At 48.5% G+C, this 18,140-nt stretch overlaps 2 protein-coding genes across 6 annotated transcripts; both read right to left on the minus strand.

Moving 5' to 3' along the window:
• Window positions 1-1,414: 1,414 nt before the first annotated feature.
• Window positions 1,415-14,193, minus strand: slc5a6a (solute carrier family 5 member 6a). 5 transcript variants are annotated; one of them, XM_040160066.2, is made up of 18 exons: window positions 13,921-14,193; window positions 8,937-8,991; window positions 8,283-8,477; window positions 7,990-8,211; window positions 7,474-7,539; window positions 6,867-6,918; window positions 6,701-6,768; window positions 6,249-6,403; window positions 6,019-6,159; window positions 5,750-5,879; window positions 5,573-5,661; window positions 5,383-5,495; window positions 5,119-5,186; window positions 4,949-5,035; window positions 4,706-4,878; window positions 4,527-4,630; window positions 4,233-4,360; window positions 1,415-4,158 (listed from the first exon to the last, which is right to left on the minus strand). In XM_040160066.2, the coding sequence occupies exons 3-18, from the start codon at window positions 8,406-8,408 to the stop codon at window positions 3,958-3,960; spliced, it is 1,923 nt and encodes a 640-aa protein (XP_040016000.2). In that variant the 5' UTR covers window positions 8,409-8,477; window positions 8,937-8,991; window positions 13,921-14,193; the 3' UTR covers window positions 1,415-3,957. The 5 variants fall into 5 exon arrangements, with proteins under 5 accessions (XP_040016000.2, XP_040016002.2, XP_077950180.1 ...); XM_040160068.2 differs by lacking the exon at window positions 13,921-14,193 and adding an exon at window positions 13,304-13,617; XM_078094054.1 differs by lacking the exon at window positions 13,921-14,193 and adding an exon at window positions 11,410-11,431.
• Window positions 14,194-14,410: 217 nt separating this feature from the next.
• On the minus strand, window positions 14,411-17,325 carry rpl7l1 (ribosomal protein L7-like 1). Its single transcript, XM_040160072.2, has 6 exons — window positions 17,150-17,325; window positions 16,625-16,733; window positions 16,375-16,538; window positions 15,693-15,830; window positions 15,512-15,621; window positions 14,411-15,106 (listed from the first exon to the last, which is right to left on the minus strand). The coding sequence occupies exons 1-6, from the start codon at window positions 17,161-17,163 to the stop codon at window positions 14,898-14,900; spliced, it is 744 nt and encodes a 247-aa protein (XP_040016006.1). The 5' UTR covers window positions 17,164-17,325; the 3' UTR covers window positions 14,411-14,897.
• Between the last annotated feature and the right edge of the window lie 815 nt (window positions 17,326-18,140).

An 18,140-nucleotide genomic window follows, 5' to 3' on the forward strand; every position in this document is an offset into this window, starting at 1 on the left:
GCAGCAGCCCGAGTGCGTTCGCCGCCGCGCCACCAACACCCAACGTTTATTACTAGCAAGTGATATAGAATTCTAGTTTTCATGTGGCTCCACGTTATGAATAAGCACCAAGAGGTTTTACAGTTAGTGAATAACACAAAGTATTGCATGTTATAGAATACTACAGTACGTCACATTAAAGTAGATAAAGATGTCGAACTGAAACAGTTATATATATATAACTGACTAACTATATAACTTACTATTACTACTAGTTTCATCTTCGCTGCATGAATACGCAGTAATTACACAAGCGAGAGCTCAGAGCTGAAATCAGTCCAATAAGTCTTGTAGATCCTCTCCTCCTGCAACAAGATGGGCGCCGCTCCACAAGCAGCAGGCCGGCGTTCAAGGCTACTTCTATAAATCTGTCCAGAGGCGGCGGCGTGCAGCCATGACTCATGTGGAGCTGCGAGGGTCAAAGAAGGACTGCAGAAGCTCCTCACGGCACGAAGAAGCAACGGAAACACAAATGAAAACCAAGCAGCTGTTCTATTAATCCTCAATAAAGTGCTTTCAGGGCTTCAGTCGCATCCTGTCCAGAGTCCATGTTTCCTCTGCGAACACTTGAGCTCCAACTGCGTAGTCGGCCACTTCCAGACTTTCGTAGCTAAACTGATTAGAAAGAGAAACACTGCATGAGATGAATACTTTATCTTAACCTCTCAATGCAAAGAAAAGGCCTTTGATTGAGAGTATCGCATGCATCACGTCTCTGGCTGCAGGCCGCGTGTCACTGCTTCCCTGCAGACGTGTTCCTGCCACTGGAGGAGCTTGAAGACGGCGTGTGATGGGAGACAATCAGCATACGCGTCTCCTGCTCTTTACGGATGATTACAGGTCGGAGCTGTGAGGACGAGTCCCCCCTCTGGTCCAGAGAAGAGACTGAAATAACTAATCATTGGTCCCCTTTTATTGCCATGCGCTGCAGGGACACCCTACTAAGACAGACATCGCTCACCTGTCAGTCACAGTAAGCCCGCCCTAAAGCCCCTCTGCGTTATGGTCGGTTTGAAACTACAGATCAGACCAACGAGAAGCTGCTTCAGTCTCCAGCGTGAAGTAAAATCACAGCCCCCCTGTGCCCCCCCCAGCTGTGCCTCTTATTATGTCAGTCATGACACGGCAGAGTGTATTAAGGACAAAGCTACATATTCATACTGGAAAAATGAGAAGCCATAAACAATCATACACAGTACAATATAGTATTTTCAAAAACGGGTCACAAATCCATGTTTAACACCACAGAATGAAATTAGAACAGCTGAAATATTCTGGTTCTTAATGGCAGAAAAAGGTCACATCTTTCAGACAACAGTAGTTTAACAAAGAAATAAGATGTTTTCCTGTTTTACAACACGAGCAAACACAAAAATGGTATTTGTCAAATATCTTTAATGGCATCTCAATTCAAGTACATCTAATTTATGAAAATCTAATCTTCATAGATTCAAAGTTCAACAGTGAAACATATCAATAGATTTAAAATAGAGCGACGTGTGCTGACGGATCGATTCTTTAACCAGGAGACAAAACGAAGACGCCACAAACTGAAGGCACAGACGAAGCACAGCGGGCGGCGCCACGCTTCCTTTTTTGGAATGCTAACAGGAAGAATTCTTGTCGTATCGTAAATATTGTTTAAAAAACAATATTTATCGTTGCTGGAAATGACGACGTGCCAAACCACGTGCACGAGTTACTGCGAGCGGATTGGCTGTTCATCGGCCCCCAAACGGAGCAACGAGGAAGTCAAAGTACTTCAACAGCCAACTATGTTCCTTCCCGTTATAAAGAGGGGGGTCGATGTGTGGATCACCACACACGTCAAGTCATTTCAAGTATGAAGTAAATACCTGATTGTGTGATGCAGCACTAATAAAATGGTCTTTTTCAAGGACGGGACGTCCCACAAAAGGAAACACTTCATGGTTCTTGCATATAGAATTCCACATTTCAACACATGCAATGTGGCTTTTTGTGAATTTACACAAAAAATATACAAATATCTCAAATATAAATTCCGTTGGTAGAAAAAGAAAAGAATCAAAATATAAAAATAATGCTATTCTATATGCTTTGGATGAATCGAGGTATCTCAGCGCTGAATGGTTTGAAAGGGCGGTCCGGTGGTCTGGGGGGTCCAATGTCCTTCACAAGTAACTCACAATACATTCTGCTCTCGCTCTTCTATGTTGGACTCTGAGTGTGAAGGCGGAAACACAAACGATACACAACGTCACTTAAAAAGTCTCTAGAAAAAGGTTTGGTTAGTTTTAAATGTACTAAAATGACGTTTTATTAACTAAAAGTGCTGCAATATTACTGAGAACATTTACTCAGGTATCATTTTTAGGCTTACAGCCTATTTCACTGAAGTATTTTCTTTTTATGGGGATTTATGCTTCTAGAAATATTTGTCTCTCTCATCATTTATTTGACACTTTGAGTTACTAGTTACTAGTTACTAGTTAGGCCAAGCTTGACCTTCTACTCCACCAATAAACAGTATCCACTAATACTCGTGGTGCCGTGATGGGGAGCAGCTCTGTGCGTTTAGGGGTCAACTCGGATTTAAATAACGTGGTGAGGCAGCACACACGCACCAACGGCTGCGTACACACGCACACGTACCAACGGCTGCGTACACACGTACCAACGGTTGCGTGCACACGCACCAACGGCTGCGTACACACGCACACGCACCAACGGTTGCGTACACACGCACACGCACCAACGGTTGCGTACACACGCACACGCACCAACGGCTGCGTACACACGCACACGCACCAACGGCTGCGTACACACGCACACGCACCAACGGCTGCGTACACACGCACACGTACCAGCGGTTGCATACACACGCGTACACACGCTGTGTGGAGGAACCAAGAGGAGCGAGATCCAACGAGGATCCACTCACGGACACAGCGGCTACCATTGAAGCCCCCCAGACCCCGAACATGACGTCATGCAGGAGCCCCCCCCCCCCCCCCACACACACCTCTGCTTCCTACACAAGGACAATGGGTGACTTCAAATGCCAAAATGGGGGATGGTCAAGAATTCTGTGATTCCAAAAAACAGACCAACTACAACAATATTCAAACAGACACACAAATCAACAACACAGTGGCACTGACAGCAACGTGGATTAGGAAGGGAAAATGAATCCTATCTAGCAGTAAATAAATAGGGGAAGTTCCTGCCTAGCGGAGCGTAGTTCAGGCAGACAGTTTACCTCTGAAACGGATGGACTTAGTGTTCATTCTCCAACATGCTTCCACAGCAGTACGTCGCCAGGCAACTGGAGGAGATACGACTAAAAAGACCATTTGGAAAACATAAGCTCTAAAATCGTATTTGCTCGCTGTAAACTATTGAAGTTGGTATTCGTCCCCCAAAGAGGACGCATGCAGAGACAACCCTCCCCGTACACTTTGTCTGTGCTCATGTGAACACAGAACAGAACACACATTGTAGACATCTGGAAGGCTGACACCATTAGTCTTTTTCTCCTGGTTTCTCTTATTCTAGGTCTGCGCCGTCTCTACAAACATTTGGTTTACAACATTTACATCTTGTATCTTTTAAGGACTACCTGATTATTCTCATTTTGCCGGCTAATGTGTGGATCCCGACCAGCGGAACTTCTCATTGTGCACACATCTGGACCAGAGCTCCACTGACTCCTTCCTTCTCTGCCTGCTCCCATGTGGACATCCAGTGCAGCGTCCCGGGCTGGACAGGTACCAACAAAACACCGTGTGGCCGATAACGTCCATCCACATTTACTCAACAGATTACGACATTGTGAAATAAAAACATCCAAACTAGCTGCTGCAGACCGCCGTGCTCCACGAGCCCTGGAGGAACGGCAGCAGCTGGGAGGTGCTTTCTAAGTAGGAGGAGACGGGATCAGAAGACGGTCTCCTCGACCGTCTGACCCGTCAGTTTGCACGAGGGTCGAGGCGTCCTCGGTTCCACGTCCTCCTCCTCAGTCTGCGCTCGGTCGCTCTCCATCTCTTTGTCCTCGGTGACCGTGTCCTCCTTGCAGAGAGCCGCTCCGTTGCCGTCTTTCCTGGCCATCTGATACGGCTGCGCGGTGGTATCTTTGGACTGGTCAACAAGGGGGGTCATTACAATGTGCTCCAACCAAAGAGACACGAGGACGCGTGCGAGCGGGAGGTCACCTCGTGAGGCGTGGACAGAGGAGTGACGCAGCAGAGCTTCTCCCTGTAGCGCTCGGGCAGGAAGAAGAGCAGCGTGCCCAGGACAGGGAACACCGTGCCCGGGGTCAGATCCTTCTCCTTCATGGGTCCTGGTAACACAGACGCATCAGTTTGATAGGACATTTCTTTTTAACAGCACTAACAGCCGTAACACTTTTTGATTTGATGCATTTTATTTAGTTTTAGATGGGCAGCAGGTGAAAGAGGACTCTGGCGGGGGGGTTAGTGGCTTTTAACGTGTCTCTGTGGGCGTACCTGTCAGGAGGCTGACGAGCAGTCCCACCACCACCACCACGGTGGAGTTGTGAGCGCTGTACCACATGTAGGACAACGAGTAGAGCGCCTGCACACCCGACGGCCTGAAGGGGAGGGAGGGGTTAAGACCATCTGCAGCCACCCTGGAGCGTTGGGTCTTCAGGGTTCCCAGGCCTTACCTCAGCTTGGGTGTGGTGGCGTTGACCATAGTCATCACAGCGGTGGTCATGTTGTCAAACAGCGGCAGAGCGGTGGTGTTGAGCGGGATGGAATCGGACATACGCATCACAAAGCTCCCGATGCCGATCCAGAAGGCCATGGCCAGACCGGCTACCAACCCGACCACGGCACCCTGAGCAAGGACAGGCACCTCGACTCAACAACGGGGGACAACACGTGGACACGAATAAAACAACACTCACCGTAGAGTTTGCCCAGGGAAAGAACATCCCCAGACAGAAGAGGCCGAGCAGAGGACCGCCCACCATCCCGAAGATGCTGAAGGCTGCCTGAGGGAAACAGGACAAAACATCCTGCTTACAACCGGCACTCGCGCCATTTAACACACAGAGCATGAGGACAGTGTGTTTACCTGCAGCACTGATCCCATTATAGAGGCGAGGTAGGCCATGGCCAGACACACCAGGCCATAGACCAACGCTGGGGGGCAAATAGTCAGTGGTTACACACAGAACATGAGCCCAGATGAGGAACAACACGAGGCTTATATGGTGACGACGGGGGAAATGGTTTAGTTCAACTTGTTGACATTCCTCCTGAGCCAAATTCAACAAAAGAAATGAACGCAATATTGTTTGGTCAAGTTGTTGACCTGTGTCTCCCAATGCTGTCTTACCAAGTCCCTTAGACAGCAGCGTCGCTTTAGCCTCAGTCATGTTTGGAAAATGAGGTTTAATCAGGTCCTCCATGGTTACCGTCGCTAGGGAGTTAAAAGCTGATGAGATGGTGCTGGAGGGAGAACAAAGAAGAATCCAATCACACGTTACACAGCAGACGATTCTTTTCTTACAAATCGACTCTCCTACCTGAGAGCTCCACTGAAGAGACACGCCACAAACAGTCCTGCAAGCCCGGGCAGATCCTTAAAGACGTCCATCACAAAATACAGCACCATCTGCACAAAGGAAGTCAATGTTAGCCCAAACCCCCAGAGCCGAGAGACGCATACAACACAATGACCACCAAGGCAACGTGACGTCCACCTGGTCATTAGTTTTAACGTAGCCTTTGTCCAGTGGGCTGTCCTCTCCGTAGCGAGCAAACATGACCAGACCCATCAGGCAACCCAAACACAAGACGATCTGCTGGCACGGGAACACCACGTAGCAGGACCTGGACGACAGACGGCAACAGCGTCAACGGCGGAGACAACATGGAAGATGACAGGACAAACAAAACCAATGAACAACTAGGAATAAACAGGAGTGCATCAAGTTCAACAAGGTTCTACTTCTCTCCAAAAGGGACTCACATGACGGCCTCTCTCTCCGTACGAGAACTGAGGTACCTCTGGACCTGGGCCTGGTTGACCCCGTACAGGGCCAGCATCAGGAAGACTCCGCCCACACCCAGCGTCCAGAAGGTGTGGCGCTCCAGAGGGTCGGGGTTCAGGCTGCAGGCGCAAAGCGTGAGTACAGTTTAATCAGCCGCCACCTTCCTGCGCTGCGGCGGTCATGAGGAAGACCTCATTGAACCACTCACTCAAGTCCAGAAATGCGGCTGCCATTCACTGCTTTCCTCCACACCTCCGCCATGCCCCCTGCCTGACTGGCTCCCACCACGATGACCGCCAGCTGGCCCGCAAACATCACCACCGTCTGAAACACGTCGGTCCAGATCACCGCCTTCAGACCGCCCTGCGACACGCAATTATCGACAAACGCTATCAGCAAAGATGTGCCGTAGTAAGAGGTTCAACATACTGACAGCAAATGGAATATTACATCGATGACCCTAAAATGACCAGAAGAGGAAGCTACACTGCCTGGCCAAAGGAAAAGTCGCACACTAATATTTGCTTGGAGCGCCTTTAGCTTCGCTGTAGCTTCTGCAATGACACAGAACTGGAAAGAGTGCAGGTGGAGGTTTTGGACAAAATGATGTGGTCAACTAGAAGGTCAACGTAGTCATTGATGGAAAAGGAAGGGACTGACCAGAGCAGTATATAGAGTGCACACCAACCCCATGGCCAGCACCGCCCCCCACAGGTCAAAACCCGTCACTGCAAAAGAACCAAAGCACGGGTTACTCGTCTTCTGTCTACACAATAGCAGCAACCTGAGATCATAAAACACAACGGGAGAAAACACAAAGTCGTACCTGCATTGAGTGCCAGGGCCGGGGCGTACAGGACCACCCCCATGTAGATGACCTGCAGGGGAGGAGTACAATAAACAACAGGGCAGAAGAGGAAGAAGCAGTATCAGAGGACACCTGCTCAGCATCAAGCAGAGGTTCCATTGGCCAGATCCAACTGATCATGAAATTGTTTGGAGAATGTGAATTTTTATTGGTTATCTTTGGTAATAACAATTCATGACTTGACTAAACGCTGTCAGTGCTTTTATTGGAGAGGAAACAGACCAAAAAGCCATAAGACACTTTACAAGGGTCAATGGGACATCCTCAGGGCCAAAGTTTTACTCAGGCTGCAATATAATCAGCCAATGATCGTAAGATAAAAAGCAAGTGGGGCAAATGGTTCGTCTTAACTGAACTTTTTACTCCTGCTGAACTAAATTGGAATTTGTTATTAACTTCTTAAACAGTTGTTCTTTGTTAAGCAATAGTTTTTGAAGAAGTATCTGTTTTTGTGATGGTGATGGTAGTGATTTGATCACAGTAGCACCAATCAGGTGCCTGATTCCTGCACACACAAGACGGCCACGACTAAGGCCCAGAGAAAGTATGACGCAGGCAAAGATACCATCTGGAAGATGAAGGTCACCGTCCCACATATGCGAACCGTCTTGTTGAAGCGCAGCTCCAGATACTGTCGAGGGGAGAGAAAGCCAAAGGAAAAACAGAATATAATCGGAGAGTCACTGAGTGAAACACACTCGCTTATTCTCAGGATCAGAGCTGCTGGTTTACACCCACATTGTCTAAACGTTTCATTGGCTGAGCGAGTCAAAGGTTTCCTAAAAATAAATTAGGTGCACATTAAAAGTACCTCTGAGAGTATCTGATAGCGTAACTGCAACATGGTGGGGTACGACGTCATTAACCCGAGGAAGGGTCACATTTACTACTTAGGGTGCTTGTTATTGAATTGCTCCTTTTTCTTTTGACTAGACATTGGGTAACTTTGTAAGTTGGTAGCAGGTATCTCAGAGCGAGCAATGAAACAGAATATAAAGCTGCAGTAGAAGCCTTAAACCCTGCTTCACTACAGAAACCTCTAACGCCTTAAGGAACCCCCTACATGCAGCACCACGTGTACCTCGTAGGCGCTGGACAGCCTCAGTCGGTAGAGGATTGGTATGAAGACGTGGGCCGGGATGAGCAGGCCCAGGAAGTAGGAGCAGCCCAGGAACCAGTACTGAGTCCCAAAGGTGTACACCTCAGAGGGGGCGCCCAGGATGGCCACGGCCGACTGGAAGGTGGCCAGGAGGGACAGAGACACGGGCAGGCAGCTCATGGAGCGATCAGCCATCAGGAACTCCTACGACAGACAGTTCTCCGGTTCAAAGCAGGGACAGTGGGCGGGCAGGGGGGGAGGCGCCTGGAGCCTACCTGTGTGGTGCGCTGGCGCCCCCCGGAGAAGGCGTAGAAGAGGCCGATGCCGGTCGAGGCCACCAACAGCAAGGCAAAGATGATGTAGTCCACCGTGGTGAAGTGCATGAGGACGACGTTCCCCATGATGACAGCGGAGCTGGTGATCACCACGTCAGAGGAAGCCCCTCACCCATAGGGGGGGGTCGCCGAGAGCTGGAAGACGAAGGACAAGTGAGGCGGTGGTTCGAGAGTGGGCTTCACCCGCCCAGAGCTGGGGGGCGGCGGATCATCGTCCCTCTCAGAGAAATAAGGGACCTTCTTTCTGCAGTCAGTTGTGTAACAGACAAGTTCAGAGACACCAGAGTCACCTACTTCCTTTTATCCCCCCGATTTTATTATCACTGAACCAGTAATAAAAGCTACTTCAAGAGCGTTAAATGCCCCCCGGCTGAATCACAGCCTGTAGGCCGAGGAGGACAATAAAATGTGAACCACAAAGCCTTCGTTCTTTGATTCACTAACAACTTGAATAAATCCTGTTAGGAGGAAAGGTTTCCACAGCAAGACAAAGATCTCACAGGTAAACTGACCCCTTTCACTTAATACCAGTCAGTGCGTCAATAGTCCTACGATCCACAACAAGAACGATACCACACACACAGAAGGACTTACTGGAACTACGGAGACCACGCTGCTGCTGCTTGGTCGACGCTGGCTGCTCTGCTCACTGGAGGACAGTAACAACACGTCTTATCAGGATCACAGTAAAAAGGAAGGGGGAGAAACACACAAGAAAAGCACAGCTTGTGCAATGTTTTCCCCGCCCCAAAAACAGCGGCTTCTTCTCCGTTGGGTACGGATCATTTCAAGCAAACAAAACCCAATCCCGCGTTATGTTTTCACAAGAGGTCCGTGTTCTCCTGTAGTTGTCATTTCAGGGGGGGGGTAGACGGATCTGCTTCCCCCACACAAGGCCATCTTCTCTTTCCCAGAGCGTTGTTAGGTTGAGGACTCCAACACTTGTGAGTGGAGTGGTCTCGCCCGGCAGAAGAGCCACGTTTCTTCTCCAGGTCAGGATTTACACCATGGGGCAAAATGACAAGAATGTTTGTTTAATCAAATGAAAGATGTCCTGTAAGTAAAGGTGTATTAACACCTGCATCCTCTACTGACTTCAGGGGGCCACGCTGCTTGTATGAGAAAAGGACCACCTCTCTTGGTTTATGTTCTCCACGTTCATGTGATCTTCAATGCAGCAAGATGTTCATTTAGTCAATTATGGTTTATAGACAAGTAGACCACAACTCCTTGTGTAATTTAGGGTGGGCTTACTGTGATTGACAGCTTGCTACCAGCCTTTTGGGGAGCTGTTTAGTTATATAACTAGGTATAGACCTCTTCAATTGGAAAGTTGAACCAGAATTTCGTCTGTTGTGATTAGCGCTAAATGAAATGTACCTGACCTACGTCGCTCCTCAGCATCTCCAAAGAAGGGAACTTCTTTCCCTTGGATGCAAAGACCAACGTGATGAAAGTGGGATTCTGGTCAAACATTAGCTCTCTGTGCCGTCTGATCAGGCCCACGAGAAGGACCTCGTTAAATCCCTTATGACGGCTAATCGACCACAGCCTGACAGGTTGGGAACAGAATCCGGTTAAAACTGGTTCCTCTCAAAAGCACCCACTGCAGGAATGTTTAACTCTCGAACTAGATGTTGGTGCCAGCAGGTTCGCTAAATGTGTCACTTCGCACAAGCTATGCACTTTAATTTAAGGCACGGCGAGAGAGACTTTGCTTCTGCTGAGCGTTACGGGATCCGAACCAACGGCCCTTTGTTGCAAACCTCTGCAGTTTGCATGTCGTATTAAATACCAAGCTTCTTCTGCTGGTCCGACGAGGGGATTGAAAATGTGCGGCCTGCTTTCACCTTTCCCGCTCTGACTGGTATGGACTAAACAAGCCTCCACGCTCTGCCAAAACATACCAATTGTCAAATTACGCACCACCAAGGTCTATGGTGTGAAAACAGCAGCATTTATTACTGATATTCTCCGTTCTTCTCTCATTATCTGTTCTATTAGAAGTCTACCGTAATCAATATTGGCGCCAGCATGTTTTAATGGATGTCAGTCTTATTTTGGTGAAAGAGACAAAGGAGTATTGTTCTTATTCATCAGCCTTTGAGCAATGCATCCTGGTCCTGCAGCAGGAGAGATCTGCATCATCACCAATGCACTGGGTGATTTATTATTCAGTGGACTACACTGGATCCACCAACAGCACTGATTGGGTAGCTAGGTCACATGTGAAGGCCGTTTCCATAGTACGCCACAACGACAAAGTGGCACCTAAACGTGTACAGTTGGATTGTAAAGATATATCTAATAGGACACTTGTATGTCTTGCTGCAAAAGACAGCACAAGAATGGACACAACAAAAGGAACATTGTCCAATCGTCACAACGCTGCCACATCGCTCACATCCAACAGTAACATCCGTGTTCAGGCTGCGTTCCGGGCTCGTTTTGGGTGGTGAGGGGGAGTCACAAGCCTCGCAAATTCACTCAAGGAGGTCAGGGAGGCTGCGGTTGCCAGGCAACACAGGAACAATGATGGCGCTGAGGCGACGCTCCGGTTAGAGAGTGAATGGCAGAACAGAAGACCTGATTCTGTCTGTCTGATTGGGGGGTGCAGGTGGAGCATGTGGAGGTTTGTAGCTGTACCGGTCAGCCTGCTGAAGGAGAACCGGGCTTCGTATTATGCTCATCAACGGGCCTGAAAGCAGGCCGCACATTTTCATTCCCCTCGTTGGACCAGCAGTAGGACCGTGGTATTTAATATACTCAACGTGAATGTCAACCGGGATTAAAACGAGATAATTACTACCAGAAGTCTTGTTATCGTCCTTGGAAGTAAGATACAGATATCAGTCTCATTTTGCATCAGTCAGGGTGCCTTTTTAAAACGAAAACATTCATCTCAATCCAAGGTTAGACAGAGTCCTTTTAGCGCCAAGCATCCGGTGAGCAAATTAGAAAAACACTGAGCGTTGCCCTTGGAAAAGCCCCAGAAAAGGTGAGAAAAATGGTTCTGACGATGTGTGCATCGTCCTGGAGGCGACACAGCAGACACGGCTGTACGTACGAGATGCTGTCTCCAATACCACTCCGCTGGCCAACATCTCCGCCAGTTGCAGGCTGATGACACCGTGTGATCAGCAGCCTGCAGAAGGTGCCGTGGTTCCTCGGAGCAGATAACAGGCCAGATGATCTGGGGAACACGTAGAACCCTTCAAGTGGATCTGTGTGCCGGGGTCAGTGGATTAGATCACTAGCGACCTACAGTGGTGTTAAAATACCTGCCTTCTATTCAACGTGACCATGCGCCCGTAAATATATTGGTCATCTCATCTTTATTATCAGGACAACATCCTTAAGACGTACACAGCATTCTACTAGAAACACTGCTTCCTTTTGTACATTCAGTGTCAAAGCCCAGGAACCAGGAGGCCAGCAGCAGACTTCACAGACTGAGGAACAAAAGAGTCCAGTAGAAATCAGACATTCTGACCACTAAGAATGCGATTATGCACATCTGAACTTAAAGACAGCCAATACATATCAAGGGCAAAGGTCATTTGTCCTCTGAAGTCAACGTGGCTACCTGTCAGGCACGTGCACAGGTAGACCCCTACTGGTGCTCAGGCACCTGCCCTTTTGCCCTGGATTTGTTATTGTGGTAAACTATTAGTGTAACGCTGCCAATGCTTAAACTGTAAAAGAAAATATGTGTGTGTGTTGTCGGCTTTATAGATTCTGTAAATCCCTGTGGATTATTATGCACAACATTGTTTATCTCATTTACAAAATGTGCAGCATAATGCCAAGAAAAGAGACTCCAAAAGCAGAAGGAATATATCCTGTGTTTTTTATTTTGGCGATGGGTGCTCCTCTGTTTTGGTTTGAGCACCAGCCCCCCAAAATGTGTGTGCACGTGGTCTGCTACCCGCTGCTTCTTTTCACTGGGGGAAGTAATAGAAATCTTAAATGTAGTTTTAACTAGTAAATGTTATTTGGCGTTGTAATTGCAGGCAGGAGTGGGTGAATTAAATGTTCAAACTTTGACCCAAGTGTTTAACCCACAAGCGTCCGCGCCAAACCAGATTCACGAGACATCCGTGGTGTGCAGATGACATGCTGCACGCCACGGACTGATGTCTGCATTGTCCATTATGAAGGCGCAGTGAACATGGACCTGTTGGAGATCAGCTCCTCACTGTTAAAACATCTTAGATTCTAATGTGCTTTACAGTTTTCAAGCTGCTCCACCAACTGACAAGCAGCCAGCGATGAATATGCAGAAATAAATGTCAGACATCCATGTTGTACCTTTAAAAACACCTCCACAGCAGCGTGAGGCGCTAGAAGGACTCTTAACCAATCACAGAGCTCCATTTGCTGAACGACTCACCTCACTGGTGCTGATCAGAAGAACAACATACATATGTCATATTATATGACATATGTCATATATGTCATATATAACATATATGTTATTGATGGCGACCATAAAGAAACTCTGCCGCTGACTGTTTGTATTGAGCCACACAATCAAATAAAGACACGGTGTCCACGCACTCACGTTATTATCGCGCGCGCGGTGGTGATGTTATTTGTATGTCCTCTGGCGTCCCGCGGCGCGGACACACGGGCCCGCGCGCTGCGTGCACAACGCTGTAAGAACGCGCACGGAGAGCGCGACCCGCTGATTCGTCCCCACGCGTCATTCATTGACAGCTGCGCGAGCGAGCCGGAAACCTCAGCACGTGGCTCGTGATCACGGACCACTACGGCCGCCAAGAAGCGGCACGCGAGCCCGCCGCTCAGCTCACCTGAGCGCACCTCGTGTTTGCCCAATGCAAACTTTACTCTGCCGGCGCGTGAGACTTCCCGGCATGCTCCGGGTCTTCGGTGACAACGACGCGCGCACGTCATTCGCGTGCGTACGAGCCCCGATCGGAGCGGAACGCGGTTTTTACCTTTCGGCCGGTTGACGTCTCCGGGACGCTGCGGGGCTCCGCTCCGGTCGCCGCTGCGCGTGAGCGGCGTTTGTGGGGTCAGGCGGTGACGGACCGCCCCCTCTCCTTGACACTGGCTGGTGCGTTCAGGGGCTCTTCGTAAACCACGGGTTCAGCACAGTTAAAACGAATTTGTGCCAACAGATGTGCAGCAGGGTTTCAATAGTTACGGTAGAAAGCCGTATTCCATTTGATACATTTTTACCGCCACTATACATCAGGTTTCCCGGTCACTGTCGTGCATAGATTTCCCTTTTCATTTAATCATTTGACACAACCGTTAACGCACATTTCTCAAAATCGACGGCAGTTTCGTCCTTTCCGACTTATTTGAAGGCATCTCAACTGGTGCTCTGGTAGTGCGAAATATGTCGCATCCCATTGATCGGTGGGACATTTAATTGCCCTGTCGTGTAACACTGCGCTCTAGCTACATGTACGTGTGTACACATACACACACACACACACCGGAGTTTATGACGTCATCGTAGTAATTAATCACCATGGCAATCGTCGCTGCAATGGCAGTGTGCGTCACTCAGGCCGCACAACAAAATCACGGGAGCCTCGTTTCTTACCGGTTTCTCTCCAACGAGCTCGCTCACATCGTCCGCCGCGTGCCCCCGGTCAGTGGCGCGCGCACACCCGCACCGGGTTGAGAGGGACACGCCGGTGTGTGAAAGAAGCGTCCCGGGAGACATCCTCCAATTCTCCCTGTGCGCAGTCAGTGGACGCGCAGCTGCATAAGTCTCCCCCATCTCCTCCCCCCCTCCTCCCCCCGACTGGTGACTCATGCGTCGCTTTGAATCAACAGTAGCAGCAGCCTAGCGTGGTCTGTGTGACCTCTATTCAGGATCAATCCATCACCTAACGGCACACGGTGGGAGCGCGGGGTCAAAGGGCGCATTCCTTGCGCAGGGGGTCTTGTGATTGGACAACACAAATCTCTGTGTTTTGAACTGTTCACTTCTGTATTCTAGTAATAAATACTTTTATCCACTAACTTCCACCACAGAAACCAGTCACAGTGCTTTGACATTTTGCATTAAAAGAAAATGGTTGCTGTAATTGTACTTTCTTTGTTTTTTATTGTAAAAACGTGAACAATAGATCATAAATCTCTGTTGAACTGAATACTACTAAAGTAGTGGATGAATTAGCGGGGGGCTTAAATTCTTTCACTGTCCCATTGATCCGCTCCTCTGACAAACTGAGGAATCACACAGGCACAAGTAAAAAGAAACATGTACATTTATACATTTCACCTGCTCACCATCAGTATTTGGTGAGAAAGACAGCCTCTGTACAAATGGTCACTTTACAAAGGATTCAAACTATCAAACAGCTTCCCTCACGCTGTAGTCACGGCAACAACATTTAGCTTTTCAGGTCCTTCTGCTCCCAGCTTGTAACCACAACAATGTGTGTAAAGATGTATGAATATTAGACGTGAAGCCGGGATTCTCTCTCTCAAAGGCCTCACCAAAAAGCTCATATTTGGTCGTTGCCACCAGAGGAAAAGCCTCCTCAGTGTCCGTCCTCGCTTGCCCCCCCCTCAGTTCAGCAGCCGGATGATGGAGTTAATGTCCGTGCTGCGGAATCCAGGGTTCCCCACGTCCTTCATGAGCCCGGCTTTGTCCTTGGCGGCGTGGCGAGCCACTGACAGCTTGAAGGGCAACAGGAAGTTGCTGGCGGCCCTGAAGCCCCTGCCGACGGAGTAGATCTCGTGTATGAGGTCCTCCAGGCAGATGATGCCGTGTTTACCTGGGAAGGGAGGGAAGGTGGTGAGACTGTTAAAAGACAACAGACACTGAGAAAACACCATGTGTCTTATTCATGCAAACCCTTACAAGTAAATAGGTGGATACGTTTGTCTCACCGAGGTTCTGCAAAGCAGCACGTGACTCATCGACCAACAAATGCTTTCATTCCTGCGGCTGCGTCAACAAACATCCCACCATTCATTTTACGCTGAATTGAGGACGGGAGGAATCCCAGTCTTTTAAAAGAACTTACAGGAATAGGATTTCTGCATCGACATCTTTTTGCAGACATTTAGGACTGCGGTTGAAAACATTACTGTTGCACGTTTTGGTAAAACGACAGTGGCGGGTGTTTGCTGAGTGGTTCATTTAACCTGGATCGAAGCTGCTGCCGGACGAGACTCACCCATGTGCTGCTCGATGAAGGTGTTGTCCGTGAGGGGGACGCTCCTCCTGCCCACCCTGGTCTGTCCCCTCTTCAGAATGAGCTCGCGGACGGACTTCAGGTTGGGAAATCTGAGGGAAACATTAGAGATTTAATTCATGCTACATGACCCCAGATGGTATGGATGGATGAAGCTACTCACCCCCAGGCCACGTAGGGCTCCACTATCTTCATCATGGCCATGGACGTCTTGTTTATTCGGACAAAGGCCCCACTGAATATCTTCCTAAGTCTCAGCATCTGGATCACCTTCATCACTTTGGGGCTGACGCCTTTAATCCTAAAAAGGTAGATGAGCCGTGTTGAGCGAACTGGGAAAAGTGACTTCATTAAGAACACGTTAACATGGGCACCCGGCGCATGACGTTATCAACGTCACCTCCACTTGGGACCAGGACGGGTTCTAGATGAGAGATGGTTCTCAGGGGAGATCTTTATTATTTGTTTAGGTTCATGGACAATTCTGATCAGAATCCAAAGACCAGTATCAAGGTGCTTGAACAGATCTCTAGAACATGTACATGTTCTGAGAAGATGTTGTTCAGATTGGTTAGTTACCTTGGGCTGAATTGGGTTAATTGGCTTTAACCTGCCGTCCTCTTGATTATTAGCTCTTATTGCCATTTAGAAAATGAAAAGCCACATGTAGAAACAAGCCGCTGTTTGCACTGAAGCAGCAACGCAATGAAGCTGATGTGACCCGCTGCTCTTTACACGCTACTAATCACGGATACGCATCGAGCACTAGTTGCAGCCTTTGCGGACCTCCCTGGCAGTCTAACCTATGGAGAGAGATGGAGTCTTCTGCACGGTCACACACTCACTCTCTGATGCGGACAGCAAAGGCCAGCTTGCTCTTGGCCGGCGGCAGAGGGGCCGGCGGCCTGTGACGTAATCTCTCGATGCGCGTGTCATCGCGGTGGCTCCTGTGGCTTTGTTTCAAGAAATCCTCCAAACGCTTGAACTTCAGCGGTTTGCCTTTACATGTCTGCAAGCACACACATGCACACGTGCCGTTAGACCGACTGCAGAGTCCAGGTACATTTGACCTCTTGACCCTTCGCGATCACTCACCTTTCTCTTATCAAGCAGCGCGAGCTTGGCTTGCGTGGCTTTGATGGCCTGGTACGCTTTCCTCTTCTTCAGGAGGTACTCGGGTACCAGCTTGATCACCCTCTTGGGTCTGATAACAAGGACGCAGAGAAGCAGATGGTGAACTAACGTCAGCAGTGATCTTATTAAAAGGAAGTCATGGAAGGAAGCAGCAGCTTTAAACTTGAGATCGGACAACGCTCCCGCGTGAATATCGCACCAAAAGAGGCAACAGAAGACACAACGTTAACTAAAATTGCCATAGCACACATCTAGCGCCAAATATAGCACCGTACACCAGTAAAGCTGTGACTATGGCTCCGTAATGCGCACTCGGACCCGTGTGAAACCAGACCGCCTAGAAACCAACATTTCTAGAAATCGGCGAGACAAATATTAGTCCCGATATCATTGGTAAGAGATAGACTTCTTACTGAGACTTTAAACACAACGACTACATTTAGAAATAAGACGGATGGACTCAGATATGATACAGTAAAAACATACTCGTCTTCAGCCATGTTGGAATCGTGAGACTCGCACGTCGCGCAGAGATGACGTCAGAGGCCACGGTGGTTTCATTTCCGGCGGACTGGAAACGAGCTTACAGCGCCCCCCAGCGGCCAATTACAAACTATAAAACTGATACTACTTAATGTCAATACACACACACCCCGTTCTCCTTCAGCTTGATGCTTCATAAAACACAACTAAATGTGATAATCAAAAGCTCTTTCTTAGTGCTCATTTTAGGGAGTGAGTGTCTTGAGGAGTCCAAGCAGGCAGACGCAGGTCTGATAAGTTTAGAGACACACAACACTCACGCTTTGTCCGTTATGTTCACATATGTTAGAAGACCACACATTGCATGTGATTGGATCTTGTGTTGTGGCGAGAGGACCTGCTCCTCCTCAACACCAGTTTAGGGCCAACAGAAATATTTTCTTTTATATCTAATAAGAAATATAAAACATAATGTTCTTCCTGATGTTAGCGAGATGTTCTTCCGGCCTGCGGACCGACAGAACTGCTCCTGCTTTTGCAAACGCAGCGCTGATCTTGAGCTGTGAACGTATGTGAGTCTTATGTGAATGTAAAAACACGACATCGGTTACCAACGTCACACAACTTTAGCGATTTCATAAACTAAGATGTGATGTTCTATATTATATTATAACATTTCTATCGGTAGATATTCAAGTGAAATCTATTACTTAACGTTTCATTTAAAAGTGAACTCTTCCTCGCTGTCGGATCACCCGCCTCCGTCCTGAATAAATGAAACCCTTTGCCGTCAGCCGTATGTCGCCCGCCCCCTGTGGTAACGTCCGCGCCTTACCCCCCGCTGTCGGCCGTATTGTCTCCTCCTCGATTTTTTCTGGCTTTCTTAGCCAATTGTCATCAGTTGGGTCTTGTTATTACTAGTGCAATATTATCTAGAAAGGCCACACCAGGCTTCACTTGCATACTGCTTTCATAAACCTGTAAAAGAACATGT

This window comes from Gasterosteus aculeatus, chromosome 18 (assembly GCF_964276395.1).
Source record: "Gasterosteus aculeatus chromosome 18, fGasAcu3.hap1.1, whole genome shotgun sequence".
In the NCBI taxonomy this organism is placed as follows: domain Eukaryota; kingdom Metazoa; phylum Chordata; class Actinopteri; order Perciformes; family Gasterosteidae; genus Gasterosteus; species Gasterosteus aculeatus.

Bases quoted from the DNA above. Each gene is read 5' to 3' on its own strand.
- slc5a6a (XM_040160066.2), bottom strand. From the start codon at position 8,408: ATGGGGAACGTCGTCCTCATGCACTTCACCACGGTGGACTACATCATC. The intron at 5,662-5,749 runs GTGGACGTCACG...TCCTTTGTGCAG, and splicing joins ACGTTAAAACTAATGACCAG to ATGGTGCTGTATTTTGTGAT. The intron at 4,159-4,232 runs GTGACCTCCCGC...CTTGTTGACCAG, and splicing joins CTCTGTCCACGCCTCACGAG to TCCAAAGATACCACCGCGCA.
- rpl7l1 (XM_040160072.2), bottom strand. The intron at 16,539-16,624 runs GTGAGTGATCGC...GTGTGCTTGCAG, and splicing joins CGCTGCTTGATAAGAGAAAG to ACATGTAAAGGCAAACCGCT. The intron at 15,107-15,511 runs GTGAGTCTCGTC...CTCCCTTCCCAG, and splicing joins CTTCATCGAGCAGCACATGG to GTAAACACGGCATCATCTGC.